General features: G+C 40.6%; 1 protein-coding gene across 3 annotated transcripts in view; it reads right to left on the reverse strand.

The window, feature by feature from the left end:
• EFL1 (elongation factor like GTPase 1) overlaps positions 1-18,575 on the reverse strand; it is a 137,718-nt gene that overhangs the window by 98,170 nt on the left and 20,973 nt on the right. For all 3 annotated transcript variants that reach the window (XR_009542073.1, XM_060157417.1, XM_060157408.1), the window contains 6 exons: positions 12,118-12,241; positions 10,308-10,384; positions 9,435-9,571; positions 8,296-8,418; positions 4,321-4,420; positions 219-370 (listed from right to left, as the gene is read on the reverse strand). Coding sequence is in view for 2 of the 3 variants with exons in the window: in XM_060157417.1 (XP_060013400.1) it covers positions 219-370; positions 4,321-4,420; positions 8,296-8,418; positions 9,435-9,571; positions 10,308-10,384; positions 12,118-12,241 (713 nt within the window). In the remaining variant the exon portion in view is untranslated. The remainder of the gene's footprint in view (positions 1-218; positions 371-4,320; positions 4,421-8,295; positions 8,419-9,434; positions 9,572-10,307; positions 10,385-12,117; positions 12,242-18,575) is intronic.

Here is an 18,575-nt window from a genome sequence, read left to right on the forward strand (position 1 = left end):
AGTGCCAGGAATGCTCTCTCCAATCCAGGGACTGCTGAGAAACTCAGAGGGAACAGGGAATATGCTATATTCAGCCCAGTTTCAGCAAGGAAACGCCAAGAATGAAAGTATACTGATAAAAGCTACCTTTAAAGCTAAAAAGCCCAAGAGCTAAAGGATGAGTGTCCCAAGTTAAGTAAAAATCCCGTCTCACCAAAGCCTATTTAGGAAAGCTATACCTTTCAGCTCTTCTCCCTGTGGACTCGTTTCAAGGGCACTCCCGTCCTGGGTGGGCTCCAAGGGTGCTTGGCCCTGCGCGGCTGCCAGCTTCTCCGCGTGCCTTCGTCTTGCACGCTCATGCCTCTCGGCAATCTCCTCCTGAGTGAGAGGTCTACAGGATACCACAGACACGTTAACACCTGGCAACATCAAGCATCTCTCAGTCTCTTCAAGTAGAGAAACAGCAAGTATTCACGTGGTTGGAGAAGATGACGGTTGGTCCCCAGTCCCTTCTGGGCGGAAGGTTTCTCCAAGTTCTCTCCCTCACTGCAGCAAGAGGAGAGAAGGCCTATCGGGCTTTCTCTGAGAATGCTGCATCCTCAGCTAGTCTGAGCTTATGAACTGACATGTGAGAGCCCACGTCCCCACACAGAGCCACACACAACAGCACGGAAGCTTTCTTAGGTACCGATGTTCCTCCTCAATAAGGCAAAGGACGGGAAAAGGAAGGGTGTGAGTAACAGACACCGGGGCTCAGAATACCCCTGTAGAGAGACAAGCATAAGACTTCAATGAGAAACTGAGGTTTTCTCCTCAAGTACAAAAATATATCTTCATGGAGAATTGGGGTCCAAGAAGAAGGGTCAGGCTGAACACTGGCAACTCGTCAGGATGAGGTCAAATAGTGATTATCAGTCATTGTGTTAGACCCAAGTACCACCAGAGAAAAGGCAGTGCGTGGGTGTGTCTGGCTGTCTGCTGGGGGGTTCATCTGGGGGGTGGGTCACGTTGCTTGATCCTGTTACTTTGTGCCTGCCTCCCCTGCTGTCCCCCACTGTGATTTTATGATTCCTGCTTCACCCCCTGGTCTCTGACTTGACACCTGGCTGATAATCGCGTCTCCCAACCTGCCATTCCCCATTCCCCTTCTCTCTCCTTAAGCACTAGAATCCATTCAGATGGCCATGCTGAGAGTGCACTGTCCACGTGCATTCTAAACGGCCACATGCTCTTAGAGATCCTGACGTCAGGATCTCTAAGGATCCTAAAACCCCTTTTTACTTTGTGTGGGCTACCCTGGGAGGTGAACGCTTAAGTCACTGACTGTCCACTGCTATCCTCTTCAGACACCTGCCTGCTAGACAAGACCTCCCACTAGGGCTGGACACCAATGCTACTCCCTTAGCACCTGCCCCTCGAAATCGAAGAATTCGGTTCTAGGAGTCGGCCCCTTCTAGTCAGACCCATCCCAATGCAGGTGGTAGGGCTGTGCCGTAAGACACAAAAAAATGAGAGCGCGACCTTTGAGAATGGCTTGCTCAGGTGTCGTTAGGCAATCAAGCCCGTTGGCAGTTTCGCTACAAGAGATAAGCTCCTCCTTACTGGAAGCTCTACATGTTAAAGGCCTTTCCAACACAGGATAAAAGCTGCTTCCTCATAATTTCTCGTCATGGCTCTTGTTCTGTCTTCTGGAGCAACATCCAACAAACCTTCTTCCCTCTGCTTTCCTTTCAATCATCTGCATTCATGCCCTTCCCCTCCCCCCTCTCTTCTTCAGGCTACACACTCCAGCTGCTCCTTCAATCAATCCTTAGATAACTTACCTTGTTTCTGGACTTTTGCTAAAATCTTTTATAAGAGTATCTGAAAAGTATGAATTAAAATATAAATGCAGAATACATTATTATTACTACAAACAGGGTGGGAAAAAACCCCCCGATGAACTTGTTAGCACATGGAGAGAAACGGTCTCTTCCAATGGGCTTATCACTACGATACGGACATTGTGTTCTTCACTCTATGTATATTATAGCACGTATTTATCAAAACAAATGACACAGGTATTATTACTCCTAGTTTACAGACGAGAAACGGAGGCTTAGGAAATTTACATAACGACCCAAAGTGACATAGACAATAAATGGAGGAGCCGTAATTCAAATACAGATAACTCCAAACTCTATACTCGTTATCATCAGGCTATGTCTCCCATCCAGAAGGAATTAAAGACGATAAAATCATCATCACATTAAGTAAATGTGGTTTTATTTTAGCTTTGGTTAAGAAAGCAGCATACTTGTTCACATATATTAAATCCTCATTCTGCCTGAGCTCATACATGATTAGCATTTTATATTTACTAATCAGCATCAAATGCATGCAGGCTTGCTGTCCATCTACATGTTTATCCATCCATCCAGTTAACGTCTACTATGTGCCAGGCACTGCTGTGAGTACCAGGAGTGGTGGCAGAGGTAAACAGAGCAGACGGAAGAGAAGTCAGCAAGGTTTTATATGAAGAACCCATTGTGTAAACTAGTATTTATTGAGAATAAAGAGGAATTTATTTGCAAGAAAACAGAGCTCTACTAGTCAAGGAACATCTGTGGGCGGTGAGTTATTGAGGCTGTAGTTGAGCTAACTATGGATGACAGTTCTGAGGGGACGGCAGTCAGCAACAGCAGGGATGAAGGAGACCAGAGGTGAGAATGCTGACTGGAGCGTCAAATGGCAGACTGGGGAGATGAATCTGGAGAAGAAAGGAAAAGAGGCAACGACACAAAACCACCCACCCTCAGGATTCCAAGCTGAATGTTCCTGCTCTGGCCTCTGCGAAGCTGGCCAAGGGGTGGGTTGGGAGAGTGTCAGAGAAAGGGCTGGAAAGCTGGCCATAGTTGGTACGATCAGTAACCACACCACCAGGTAGCTGAGATGACGGGAACCAAGGGACCAAGGAACGCGGCTTCTATCTGAAGATCACGTCTTGTTACTACAAGAAGTTGGTTCTCAAGAAGGATGCCAAAGGAACACAAAGACTCAGGATTCAGAGGGAGAGGAACTGCCTCAAAAACTCCTAATAGGATGTTACCTAACAGGTACTTATCAGCAAGTAAGTATTCAGCAAGAATTTGATAAGAGTACAGTTGAGAACAGCAAAAGCAAAGGCCCAGAATCTAAAAAGGGCAGGCAGGTTGGAAGGCTGCCTGCCTAGATCTAGAGGTGGAGTTTAAAAAGCTGCGCAGGATGACATAGGCCAGATTCCACACAGTGACGTAGAAGACCATAGGTTTTCAAGCTAGACAGATATAGATTCAAATACTGCTTTGGCCTCCTTCTAGCTATGTAACCTTGAGTGCACTACTTAATCTTTTTAAGGTCTCTGAATTTCCTCAGGTAAGACTGAAACATTAAACAGTTCCATTGCAGAACTGTTGTTAGATCTAAGTGGCATAATCAATGGTGAGGCAGGAATATTACAAGCTTAATAAACTGCAGCCAATTATTAGTGTTATCATCATTATTAATTATAACATAAAAGAGTAAGATCTGAGATGCTGCCTGAGGTACTAGGACCTTCTTCAGAAGTAATATTTATATCCGTTCTCTCAGGTTACTTGAAAAATTGTTACACAGAATGCCCCCAGAGTAGCTGTGGATAGCACAGAAGAGGAGCTTCCAAGCTCCTATATCGAGTGAATCTTTTCATTCCAGACACCAAAATCATACTGAAGGAAGGATGGCAAATGGACTGGCAGAGTTAGATACTGGGGCAGGGGAACCAGCTAGGAGACTGCTGCAATAACTCTCACAAGAAATGATCGGGATCTAATCATTTATACTAGTGAGGGGTGGGGGGCAGTGCAGGTGGGAAGGAGGGGAAGACACATGACCAACTCATACGATGTAGAATAGATCCTCCAAGACTCTGGAAACTTGAGAAATGAGCCATCTCCCTCCACACACGCACAATACACACGAAGATCAGCAGAGATACTCACCCATCCAACAATCTCTACTGGGGCAGACAAGACAGGCTCAGATTAGACCCTGCCTGATGTTCAATAGAAGTTAACTGTGGCTACCACTACTCTTACTGCTCTTCAAACTGACATGAATTCAAATCAACAGTCCCAGAGCTGATTTCAACAACCATCTCCCACAGAGGTATCACAAAAAGATAAAGTACCCTGCAAATTTTATGTTCCCGCAGGGGCTGCAGCGTATGAATTCCAGGCTGAGGAGAGAAAGCATTATCTGCACCTTCCCACCCACACCCTCACTGCAGCCCCGTCAAACCTACACCACTTCCCTGGCCCAGCCCAACTTTGCCTTTATCCTTACCTTTGCTTATTCTGAGGCAAAGCCTTAGCATCAACTGCAAACATTTTGGAAACAAAGATAATAACCGGAGCAGTGTCTTCACTTCCACATTTCATAAAAGCTAAAGAGACAGGAAATAAAACTGTTACTGTTTTTTCCCATTATTAAAGAGCCAGATTCTTCTGAGAACAATTACGAAGTTTAGAACACGGCATCATCTAAATACATAAGCAACCTATAATCTTTTACCACTATGATAAAAATTGCATCTGGAAAAGTATAAAATTGCTAGAAAAATAGTAGAGCAAGAGCAAGAGAACTGGCAGAAATGAGGAAAGAAAAGCAAAACTGATAGAGTGGGAGAAGGGCTGAAGGAACTCCCACATAGAACTAAAGCTAGGAAACGGGCTTAACCACCCACCGTAAGCCCTCAGAAATGTTTCCTGTGGAGAAGGGATAGAACTGAGAAATTTTACCAAAGGTCAATAGTCAATAGGTAGCTTACTAATAAAATACATAAAAACCAGTAGCTTTTCCAATCCCTCACAAAAACAAGTTAGAAAATAAAACAGACAAAAATATCTTATCATGATAATAACCAAAAACCTTAGAAATGAATTAAGATTCAATACTATAAAGATGTCAATTTCCCCTAAATCTATAAATTTTAACACAATTTCCTATCAACATATTGACATTTTTCTTAACCTACATAAAAAAACCATTGGTTAAGATAAAAAACCATCGGTTAGTAATTTTTTAAAAAAATCACGCCACATCAAAATAATTCACACATAAAGAATTCAACAGTAAAATTCAAATAAGGGGGCTTCCCTGGTGGTGCAGTTGTTGGAAGTCTGCCTGCCGATGCAGGGGACACGGGTTTGTGTCCCGGTCCGGGAGGATCCTACATGCCGCGAAGCGGCTGGGCCCGTGGGCCATGGCCGCTGAGCCTGCGCATCCAGAGCCTGTGCTCCGCAACAGGAGAGGCCACAACAGTGAGAGGCCCACGCAGAGAAAAAACAAAAACAAAAACAAAATTCAAATAAGGAATAAAGGAAGCAAGAATTAAATATCTATCAGAAGTCTTGCCAGGGAAAACTTTGAAAGGCTGTGAGGAACAAAGTGACACGCCCTGACTTCAATTTTTAACAGGATCACCCTGGCTGCAGTGTTGAGAAAACACGAAAGGCTATCAAGAACAGCAGCAGGGATACCAGCTGGAAAGCTATTGTAATAACCAGATGAGAAATCATGGTCCAGGGAGGACCCAGGGAGGCAGAAGTGGAAATGTTGAAAAGTAGTTGTTCTGGATATATTTCAAAGGAAGAGTAAACAGGATTTGCAGATGGACTCGATGCAGGGGCATGAGATAAATGTGGGAATTAAGAGCATGCCGTTGTCATGTAAAGCTTTGAGACTGGACAAGATCAGCAGGTAGAAAACAGATGAGGTCCAAAGACTAAGCCTTGCTTTGGGGTATCCCACAGTTAAAAAGTCAGGGAGATGGAGAGGAACTGGAAAAAGAGATTAAGAATAAACAGCCAGGGCTCCCCTGGTGGCGCAGTGGTTGAGTCCGCCTGCTGATGCAGGGGACATGGGTTCGTGCCCCAGTCCGGGAAGATCCCACATGCCGCGGAGCGGCTGGGCCCATGAGCCATGGCCGCTGAGCCTGCGCGTCCGGAGCCTCAAGAGACTATTAGAAGTTCAATCTGGAAATTCCTTATGAAAAGTTCCAGCAAAGCAGATTTAAAAGAGCCTATATGGTCAGCTGCTATTCTTGCTGGACCTATAAAAATAATCAGGCCAAGTTTAATGAAACTAAACTTACTTTGCAAACAAATTAGTCTTAATTTGGCTATCTTGGGTAGAAATGAGGGTGATTTCAGAGAAAAAAAATTATGTTTCAATAGAAACTATAATACACACTTGTGGATATTCGATTTTAGTTCTGTTATCATCTTCGAGGTTTTGTTTTTCTACTGGTAAACTGGACTGGATCCTGAATTCTTCTAGTTTCCACAAATATTTGGCTACAACTCTCCAAAGTCACATTTCCAATTTTTCTCCCACTTTTGATTCGGAATCACTGAGAACCAAAGCTGCCCCTTTCCTGAAGCCCTGCAAACTGAAGCTGAACAACCTGCAATACACTTGAGAGAGACCACCACACAACATCCCATGTTTAGACAATCTTCAGGCCCGTTGCTGTGTAAGCTGCTCAGAAAGTTTACCTGAACACTCAAAGACATCATCAACGACATTTCACAATGCAGATGATACTTGACTCTGACATCTAGAAATCTTGACTGGCTGCCTCCTAGGTTCAGAAGTTGGTTTATAATTTGCTCCAACCATTAACCTTTTTCTTCTGTCTCCATAGAAATGCCTCTTATAATACCCGATTGCTTGCACCTTAAAAGCCTAACTTTGAGAGCCCACCTGCATCACTGCCTCCAGAAATGAATTTAACTAGACAGACTTACTGTCAGGACTGAGACTGGTTTCATGAGATGGAACAATCTACGAACTCAGCTTCTGGACTGTGACACTCCTTGAAGACGTTTCAAAGGGAGAATTGTTGAAGAGCAAAATTTGCCACCCCAGAATGTGTTTCTCTGGCATGAGGATTAATTTAGGCTGATTATTTTTAAGAAGCAGAAGACTCAGGAAGTCTTTCTTTTTATGTGCCCTTAGCTGCCTAAAGAATTTAGATAAAGGACCTGGTCCCGGAATAGAGCTATCACCAGAAAAGAATATGCAGCTATCACTGCAAAGAATATGGGACAGGTGTGGTGGGGAAAACTGGAAGGACCTAGAGATCAGAGTCCACTCTGTGTCCCAGAGTCTCTGCACAGCCCAGCAAACATTCTTTCCAACCAAACTTTTGCTTTTCCATCTTCATGTGAATTGCCTTCCTCCCCTTTGAAGTCCTAAACCACTCACAGTATTTAAGGTGAGGGTTTCGGCCAGTTATTCTGTTTTCCTGGGTCTGTCCCATGTATATATGTTATTAAACTTTTGTTTGATTTTTGTTTTTTTAAAAAAAAAAAGAAAAAAAGAATAAATAGCCAGGGAGACCGGGAGAAAGTAGGAGTATGTGGAAGCCTAGAAGTCAAGGAAAAAAATGACTCAAGGAGGAAGGAGTGATCGACCATGTCAAATGGTAGTGACGGATCTAGTCAGATGAGGATTGAGAACTGGCTGAAAGATATAACAAAGGACAGTCAACAGTGGCCCTGAGAACAGCAGTGACTTGGGGGGCAGGGGCTACAAATTCAGTAGACTGGGAGAAAAAGGACAGGAGAAAGTGAGTACATACACATGAATTTCATGGAGCCACACGGAGCCTGGAACGGGAGGATCCCTCTCCTGGGGAGCGCATATACGGGGCTTCAAAAGAGCAGCACTGGGCTTCCCTGGTGGCGCAGTGGTTGAGAGTCCGCCTGCCAATGCAGGGGACACGGGTTCGTGCCCCAGTCCGGGAAGATCCCACATGCCGCGGAGCAGCTGGGCCCGTGAGCCACGGCCGCTGAGCCTGCGTGTCCGGAGCCTGTGCTCCGCAACGGGAGAGGCCGCAACGGTGAGAGGCCCGCGTACCGCAAAAGAAAAAAAAAAAAAAAAGAGCAGCACAGCCCCTGAAATCCCTTTTCCACAGTCCCTGGGGACACAGCCATGGTGGTGCTGTGGCACTTTAGGAACACATTCCTGGCTATTTAGGAGGATGGAATACAGCATGATTATAAGATTATGAAATGTGATCAGCGCAAAAGGCAGCGGTCTCAGAGCCTCTGGTATCCCCACTCCACTGGCAGAGCAAAATGGCTCTAGCAAAACTGAAATGTTAGAAAACAAAAGGCAACTGGTGAAATGTTTGTGAAATTGTTTGTCTGTGGAATTGGCCATTTAGCAAACTAGCATTTAGCAAATTGGTCTAGAGTAGTCTGGACTTAGGACTCAAAAATATGTTACCTGCTGTGTTCATCTTTACCTCACCTGCTTTCAGTGCCTGGGTTTCCGGTGGAAGAGAATCAAATGTTTGCGATCCTGCGCACATCAGTTTCTCCACTCTCTCGGCTGTAATATCAAGGGGACTAGGAAGTTTCTGACACACCATAGCTGAAGTCTGCTGTTAAGGACTCAAAACCTTGAGCAAGTGCCCTCCACCATGGCAGAGAGTCACAGTATGCACTAAATACTGAGGTAACAACGTATGTCTATAAGATGCCTGGGCTATAAGGCAGCACTACGCCATATATTACATCTCAAAATATGGATACAATTTCAGGGAGTTCATGGACACTCTAGAGCCCAGAAAGGATCCTCATGATAGATATTCTAACACTGACATCCTATGGAACAAGTGAGGAAGGACAACAGAACTTAGGAGCACGGCTAACTGTGACCTTTTAAGTCCTCAAAATCTTTTATGTGGTTTCATAAACTGGTATAAAACAACCATCAGCCACAAGCTATGATGCAAGAAGGTCCCCCACCAGAGCGAGTGTTACTGTAGGGGTATGTGTCTATCACAGCTCTGAGATCCACTGCTGGTTCACTCCCAGGACACTGCACCCCCAGCCCACTGCAGGGGTACGGCTGAGTACACACAGGTCAAGGAAGAGAAGATAGTCTAAACTCATCTATAAAATCACTTTAGTTAATGTAAGCCATTTAAAATCAAGTCTTTTTGGAATCACTAATGTGAGAGGAAGTATCAACAAGCTAACGAAAATATGGGTCTAAAATGAACCAGTGCTGTATAAAAAAATAAATAAAATAAAATTCAAAAATAAATAAATAAAATGAACCAGTGATCCTAACACAAACATCTAAATTATCTACTTATATGTAAATCTTAGTCTAAAAGTTTTTATTTTACAGATTACTAAACAAAAACTAAAAACATTTTTTAAGAACATTCAGGTTGATATTAGTATTAGTCCTAGTTAATATTAATATATTCATTTTTAAAGTACTTAATACAGTTTCATGGTGGAACCTTAAATAACCCCAGAAGACTTTAGATGGAAATGCGTTATTTTCAGAGGATTTCCAGATTGCCAATAACACACTGGTTTTTCTTGTTTAGTCAAATCTATGATTTCATTAAAAACCATTAAAATAAAGGATACCAAGAACAGCCTGAGATATGGGAAGCCACTGACTGCAAATAGCATTGATCTGAACTTTAGGGTCTGAATGCCGTGCCTCTCGGGCTCCAATTTTTAATCCTAAAGAAGTCACGATTTTATCGATTTTTTCTTTGTCCCTATAGTAAACGTACAGGATGGGTGGGGGGTGAGGGGTGAGGAGAGAGAAAGATCACATAAAGACACAAAGGAGCAGTGAGGAAAAGGGACTCAACATTGTTTGACACATTTATTCCTAATGTATTACTTTTACTACAAAAAAAAAAAAATGCTTGAAGGGGCTCCTGCCACAGGAGAAAACTGCTCAACCTCTACCCATACACTTCCAAATGAACTTTTCTTTAAAACGTCCCATGAAGCACCATTCCACAATCTCCCTAAAAAAGCTATGTCAACTGGTAAAGCAACTGTATAAATAAATACTAAAAAATCATTATTCCATCTCTGGAACAACTTAGAAATTTACTGAAGCAAACATTCTTTTCCACTTGTATCAGGCAAGTTTTTCCCCCAAGTGCCCCATTAGTGATTCTTGATATCAAGCACCTTTTCTACTACAATTACTATTTTATTTTAAACTAAGTTTGTATAAACGAAAGTCTAATGTTTCTTTCCATCCTTTATATCTCTTCACCTCAGCACTCTATAAAATATGGCTGTTCTCTCCCTCCTGTCACCCTTTACTTGGGTTACACATACTCCTTTAAATTGTTTCCAAGCCCTGTAATCAACTCCTCTGTAAAGGCTCTGTTCATTTTTTCAGTCTATCTCAGCTTTCTGAAGTGTGACTCATCAAACTGAAAAGTGAGGCAAATTATACTGCCCAATTTATGTAACAATTTATAACAGCCTTACTTTTTCAAGACAGCATCATACAAACTCCATATATTTTCCAGGATCAACTGTACAAATAAAGGTTTCTTTCCTTTTGCCTGTAAAAAAGGATGAATGGGCTTAAATTTCTGAATATTTCATCGGTATCTTACATATTCATTCTTGACATGTTTTATTATCAGTGTTTCATTTCTACCAGAAAATATTTACTCAACAGAAAAGTGGAGGAAAGTAGCTATAAGAATGCTCTAAAAAGCCAATAATCCACAATCAGTAACAACCCACTGTTCTCTTCCTCCAGGAACCATGGACTTCACAAACAAGACCATTTGGGGTATATATCACTGCAGTTGTCCTTTCACTGCCATCAAAGAAATACATGATATCCAAGCTGAGAGCTAAAACTTCACTCTAAAATTTCCATGGACTTTGTTCTAAAGAATGTTCTTAAACATGAAAAATGTTCAACTTCAAGGAAGAAGATATTAAAAAAAACAAAAAAAACCCCTATTATTTCTCTTACCAAACTGTACAAAATAATAGCAAGAGCACTTTGAGATGGATAATATACAAGAGCTGGAATATAAACTGATACCCTCTTTCTCAAGAACTATTGGCAAGGTATTGGGAAATTAGGCCATTACCTTTGAATGCCTGGTTAGAAAAAGCTCATTGTCAAGACATAAAAATGTATTTATCAAGATGCCCACCACAGCTTTACTTCAAATATCGAAATATTTGTGAAACAGAAATAAAAACTATGTCCAATCTAACAGGATTTATGTAGATTCTACATTTATGTAGAATGATTATGTAAATGATGTAATAGGGTCCTTATGTGACAGGAACTGTTCTGAAGACTTTTCTTGGATAGTTCATATAATTATCCTAACCACCCTGTAAGCATTACTATCTCCAATTTGCAGATGAAAAAAACTGAGACAAATGTCACGGAACTAGTAAGTGGTGGAGCTGAGATTCAAACAGAGTTGGATTCTCAAACCATGCTTTTTCCCACTTCATACACTGGCTCCTTCTTAAATACACTGTTTATAGAAAGATTTTAATGGCAACGGAAGATGTTCACAATATGATGTCAAGCAGAAAAGCAGCTATATTATATAAACAGCAATATCTCAACTGAGGGATGTATGTATCTATCCAGAAAGAATGAAAGAAATGAAAACCACAGCATTAACAGTGCTGGCTTCTGATATTTTTTCTTTCCTATAACTTTATACTTATAAATACCTTCTTAAGGGAATATACATGCTCTTCAATGAGAATGAATTTATAAAATCCTGAATTTTACATTTAAAAAAAAATCTTCAAGAAAAGCATCCTCTGAGGCTATGTGATTCAGCAGCCTTACATCACCTCAATCGATAGAATGAAGTGCTCCAGGGAGCACCTGCCTCTCCACATCAGCGAAGCATGGTGACTGACATTCAATGAGAGAAGGCCTCAGCTGAGACTAGGGATAAAGTGTGGGCCACACAGTGATGTCTGAAAGAGATGTCTCTTTATGAAGGGGACACACAAATGCCTGATGCAAAATATGTGTCTTCAAGTTCACATGCACAGGATCTGAGATTTTTGCTCCTCTTAAAAAGAAAAAACAAACAAACAAAAAAACCCAGGCAGTCCTAAAGAACTGTATTTAAGCAATACTTGGATATAAGACACATGAACTTTAGCCAAATATATACAGTAGAAAATCCCTCATAAACTGACTCCCATAAACCAGGGCCAAATTACAGGTGTGTTACAGTACAGGTTTTCATAGGGCAACAATGGGACCAACAATCAACAGGGACATGTGCCACATTACCTGATCAACCTTCATAATCTTCTTAGCCTTCGTATTTATATAATAATCTCCCCACAAGGTTTTCAAAAGAACTTCCTTTTTGATGCCAATTTTTTGACTGTAGATTTCAGCAAAGTGCTCAATTCTGAAAGAAAAGCAAGTGTTCATGTTATTAATAACAACATAAATGAGTACAGCTAACACTTGAGTGTTTCTGTGCCAGGTACTGTTCAACGTGCTTTAAATGTCATTTCAACTATCTTACAAGGTAAGTACTAATCTCCTCCATTTCACAGAAAAGGATAATGAAGCACGAGATATCACACAGGTAACAAGTGAAGCTGGGATTCAAACCCAAGCAGTCTCATTCCAGAGCCCAGCTTCCTGTCCAACTTCCCCTAAATCCATATGAATTAGAATTCATGCCATACCTCCCTCTTTTAATTCTGCATGTGTAAAACAAGAGGAATAATGGCCAAGGAAATGGAGGCTCCGGCTGCCCATTGCAGCCACGCCAACAATAAACTTTGTTTCAGCCCTTCACTGCTATAGGTACCTATTGCTCACAAAGAAAACAAACCCTAGAGCCAGAACCTGCCAAAAAAAGGCTTTTTAGCATCTGGGATTAAACAGGAAACAGATAGATACACACTTACATCACTCTCTCCAGCCCTTAGAGAAGCCAAGTTAGCACCAGGTCTGCTCTACTGGAAACCCCAGCCACACAAGAGCGGTCACCTGACAAATAATGATGCTGTATATTACAGCATCTGCAGTGTCTGGGTAAAGGACCTAGAAAAAATACCTTTTCTGCAGGGAACAGTATGCTCCTACATAATCTAAGTTTTGAGTCCAACTCTCAAAGTACCAGCAACTTAAAAGACACCTGCTATATTCTCCAATGCAGAAGGAATCCAAAGTTAACAGATTCTAGACAATTCTTTACCTGTCATTCAACAACTGTGGAATCCAGGGGTTAACTACAACCAAGTCCAATTAGCTGATATTCTCTTATGATAATAGAAGCCTGGTGGGAGCAATACAAAGCTGCAGGAGTGGAAGTTAATAATTATGGTTGGAACCAGAAATATGAAGAGCATCAGGCAGCAGCTTAGAAGCAAAAACCGATGCTACAGAAACTGCTGAAGATAAATAACCAATGCCCCCCTCACTGAGGTCCAAGGGAGAGAAAAACACCCATCAGGAATCAAAATTCACATCATACGGTTATAAGCTACTAACATTCTGAAAGAGATGGCCTCAAAGGTCCATCACTTCCAAAGTAATGCACTATGGTAAGCTTTATTTCCCATTTGATCCAACAGCTATTTATTTAGTAGAGTTTTTTTTACTTTTCTAAAACTTTAGTTATCATATAAAAATTTATACATAAATGTATATATAACATGTATATAATATATAATTTATACATTATTTATATATGTTAGTATCGCTATATATATATATATATATATTTTTTTTTTTTTTTTTTTTTTTTTTGCGGTACGCGGGCCTCTCCCTGTTGTGGCCTCTACTGTTGCGGAGCGCAGGCTCTGGACGCGCAGGCTCAGCGGCCATGGCTCACGGGCCTAGCCGCTCCGTGGCATGTGGGATCTTCCCGGACCGGGGCAAGATCCCGTGTCCCCTGCATCGGCAGGTGGACTCTCAACCACCGCGCCACCAGGGAAGCCCAGTATCACTATATCATTAATTTATAATCTTTTTCGTCTTTTTGGAGGGAACCCATCTTCTCTTTACCAATTTTTACCTCACTCCATAGACATAGCTTTCCTACTCTGGAGGGCTGAAAGGAGCACTCTTGGTCTCTCTCCCACCTCAATGGCTACTCAACAAGCAAAAAGAAGGCCAATGGCCAACACTTATTGGGCAGAGTTCCTATGCCTCAAAAAGGAAGCAAGCTCTGTCTTGCTCCCTATTCCAGGGATCAGTAAAAAGAGCCAAGATTCCTCCTTGACTTCCTGAAGTTAAGTACACCTAGAACAAGGCACAGAACCTTCTTTCCAGAGGCAAGTCAGCAGACCCTTATCTCACCCTGGGCTTTCCATCTCTCAACACCTGATCTTTCCAGACAGGCTACAATCCTCCATGCAGATTCGCAGATCCATTACAGGACCTACAGGAGGGAGACAATGGGAGGCAACTACTGTGGCCTGAGGTCCCAAGCACATTCTCCAGCCTATCTCTACCAGGGAGCCCTGTTCTTTACAGTGATGTTCTCTGCGTCCTCAATAAATACAGCCAACACTTTGATCATCATATTGGCAACTTGGGTCCATTCTTAGATGGTTAGCGCTGGAGATAATGACTGAGTGATTTGTATAAGCTTTCAACATAATTTATATTCCTTGAACTTGAATTGTTTGTTGGCCTGACATAGGATCAATTTTTATATATCCTTCACTGACACTTAAAACAAATCCGGACTTTAATTATAATGCTATTCATATGGTTTGTTGCTATTTGATGTTAAACTGTGATATGATGCCATCCCCCCAAACCACATGACTGCGGATTTCTACTTATACTTCTATTTTTGTCTCATGAACTTTGCTGTTATGATCATTAATCTCTTTACTACAGAAATGTGCCAATTACCCATATAAAAATGATCCTTATGCCACATTTGCCATAAATTCTGCTCTGCTTATCATTAAGATCGCCAAACATACTTTCTTTTTATTCACATTTGTTTGACATATTGAACCAAAACTTTGATGTTTACCCTCAGTCCCTTATGCTTTATGTTTATTTTATTTAGCAAATCTCTGGAAATTTCCTTCTTATAAAAGACAGAATCTCCTCAACAGGGGATTCAAACATTTACTGTCATAACTGTTCTGATTAGGTAGATTTCTCTTCATGCTTCTAGGATTTTTTTGTTGTTGTTGTTGATTTGTGCTACCCAGTCCGTTATGTTTTCTTTTATCCTTTACAACAATGTGTCAGATATATGTCTTGCTTTTAACTCAAAAAGTGGCAAACAAAGATTTTCACAAACACTGAAACATACTATAAAATCATAAATTATAGTAAGAAATTGGCCATTTGCTTAGACCACTGTCTTCAAACCCTTTTCTAGTCCATCATTTATTTACACATACATACACATACAGACACATAAATCTTTGAAAATCTTGTTTTTCATCCTTTGCATTCTTTTCAATCCCCCAGTTACCACAAAAGTTGCTTATAAACATCAAACCTTTCTTGATTATTGCTTAGTGCTTTTATTCCTGTGTCTGTCATTAGTTATAATTTTAAAATACTGACAGTTTCTAGCACAACTTCTCCATTCTTGAATTCTATTTTAATTCATTTCCTCTACTGAATAACTTCAAACAAGATTCTCAGAAAAGATTTGCAGAACATGTTTTCCAAGACTACTGACCTATCAATCTTTTGCCCTGACTGACAGCTTGGCCAAGTATGAAATTTCTGGGCCACATACTCTTTTGTGTCCAAGGTACCCAATGGATTAATGTTAATTGCAGGATTCTAAGACACTGCTGCACAAAGACAAACAAAACTATAAGGAAGGGCTTTTCCTTGTCTTTTCTTTCCTGCCCCTGTTTTATAGGGTTGGGGCCTCAGCTCTATTTATCTTAATCAGGAACTAGATCGTTGCTGCCACTCACACAAGTCAATGTGTTTCTGCTTTTTCAGAGCAGATTCTCCTGGAGTAACAACTATTAACAGGACAGATTTAGGCCACACAGCCACTAGTCACACTTCTTAATCCTGTCCCACTATATAAGAGTTTATAGAACCATCTGCTAAATTCTGAAATGTACTCATTTCCCACTTTTTGTGACAACTTTCCCTATTGAAGTTGCCAACTTTCCCCATTCTCTGACATGTTAGAGGAAAATTGGAAGGAAATGGGTCTCCAGTGCTTTCATTTCCACCAACCCTTTTCCATAAATTAACATGTCAACTAGTTGAGAACAGGCACTAGCAGATCTATAAAGATGACTTTGTCTAATACAGGGGAATTCATTTATTGACTGAAAGTACGCAAAAATGTCCAAAGTTGTGAGAAGTTACCCTCATTCTATTCATTCAAGTCTCTCCCCATTCCTTCTTGTGAGATTTAGACTAAAATTCACATAAAACATTCAATTTTTTATGAAAATCATTACAAGAAAAGGGCAAGCCCCTTACATTGTAGCTCACTAGCAAAATTTACAAATTAAGAAATCAATAGGTCTGACCCTGTTATATGACTGAATGAATCACTGTACATTTTAGCTCAAAGAAATTCTTAGAAATTATCTTAGACCTATATTCTTATTTTTCAGATGAGGAAACAAGGCCCAGAAAGATGACAATGGTAAGTCATCAACTACATATGAAAAGTGCAAATTTTCAAGTTTGTAATTTCCATTTTCACTATATATCCATTATCTGAATTTATCTGTCTGGTATAACCTTTATAGGCACCAAATAAACCAAGGTATCTATAATTTATTACAAACTAGCAGAGAAAAATTATGGTATTATAATTTATTATGCTGCCCAAGGCAAAATGTGTTCAGTCAAAAGGAAGTCGAAGGGCAAGTTCCTGTAAAAAGGAAGACAAGGAACAGCCAAGGGTGGTTTCACCTGGTGCATTATTTCTGGTTCTATTATCCCTGCAAATTATATGTAAGGTTAAGCCTACAACTAAAGTAAATTTCATTATATCCCCACAACTGTTTACCCAGGCCGAAGACATTTTTCTCAAAGTAAAAATCCGCTGAATTTTCTGATTTCACAAGTCAGCGATGGTTGTGGTTAGAAATGTAATCAATTACTTAGCACATTCAAAACTGGTATCACTACTACTTGGCCTGAGTGTGTACACACCCAGAAGGGGCAATTAGAAAAAACAAGGGTCCCTATATTCCATAGTGAAGATCCCATAAAAGCACTATGGTAAAAAAGCGTGAACTTCAATGCCAGGCAGACTTTAAACTTAACAACAGCTATGCCACTCAGTGGCTAAGTGATGTTTAACAAATCAATCAATGTCTTTGAACCTTAAATAATAAATATTAAGACCTATTTAAAAGGATTGTTCTGGGACTTCCCTGGTGGCGCAGTGGTTAAGAATCCACCTGCCAATGCAGGGGACACGGGTCCAGGAAGATCCCACATGCCGCACAGCAACTAAACCTGCGTGCCACAACTACTGAGCCTGTGCTCTACAGTCTGTGAGTCACAACTACTGAGCCCACATGCCACAACTACTGAAGCCCACGCGCCTAGAGCCTGTGCTCCACAACTAGAGAAGCCACCGCAACAAGAAGCCTGCACACCCCATAGAGGAGTAGCTCCTGCTCGCCGCAACTAGAGAAAGCCCGCACACAGCAATGAACACCCAATGCAGCCAAAAATAATTAATTTAAAAAAATAGGAAAAAAATAAAATGAGTGTTCTAAGAATTCAATGAAATAATTTAAGTGACTAGCTCAACGCCTAGCATATGCACACCCTCAATAGTTTCTTTCCACAGTAACTTCTGCTAGTGTAGATAATAAAAGTTGATAATGTATTTGCTCATACATGCATAATAACCTCCAGATGATACACAAGAAACTGCTGGGACAAACTAGTTTTCTGTGGGGAAATGAACTAAAAAGCTAAGGGATAGTGTGAGAGACTTTTCATTGTACGCATTTTTGTACCTTCTGAATTTTGAATTTATTCAAAGAATAAGGTTTAAAAAGTTAATTGTATATAAAATCTACAAAGAGATGCAAAACTTGAATATTCAAAAATCAAGGTAATCTACTATATTAATAGTTAAAGAACAAAAACCATAGGATTATATTAATTGATACAGAAAAAGCATTTGAAAAAATTTGACACCAATTCATAGTAATAACTCAGAAAAAAAAGGAGTGCAGGGGAACTTCCTTACCTTGACAAAGAACATTTACAAACAACTTAGAACTAACATTACACCTCTTGGTGAAAGACTGAAAGATGGGGAACAAGGCAAGTATGTCTACTTTCCCCACTTATTCAAACAGTGCTGGAAGTTCTTGCCAGTGCAATAAGGCAAGAAAAGAAAGGAAAGTGGCACAGGACAGGAAGAAATAAAAGTCCTTATTTGCAGATGACATGACTACCTTGTACAAAATCCCAAGGCATCTACAAAAAACTCTTAGAACTAATGAATAGGTTTAGCAAGGTGACAGTATATGAGATCGACACACAAAAATCAAGTAATTATATTTCAATACAGTAGAAATGAAGATGTGAACACCAAAATAAAAAATACCATTATAATTTCTAGAAAAAAAGAAAAATTAGGTGCAAGCCTAATATAATATGTACAGGACTTAAATGCTGAAATCCACAAAATGCTGATTAAAGAAATCAAAGAAAATCTGCACAAATGGAGAAACATACAGCCTCCATGGATTAGATGATTCAACATAGTAAAGGCATCAATTCTGCTTAAATTAATATAC

This window comes from Lagenorhynchus albirostris, chromosome 1, assembly GCF_949774975.1.
Source record: "Lagenorhynchus albirostris chromosome 1, mLagAlb1.1, whole genome shotgun sequence".
In the NCBI taxonomy this organism is placed as follows: Eukaryota; Metazoa; Chordata; class Mammalia; order Artiodactyla; family Delphinidae; genus Lagenorhynchus; species Lagenorhynchus albirostris.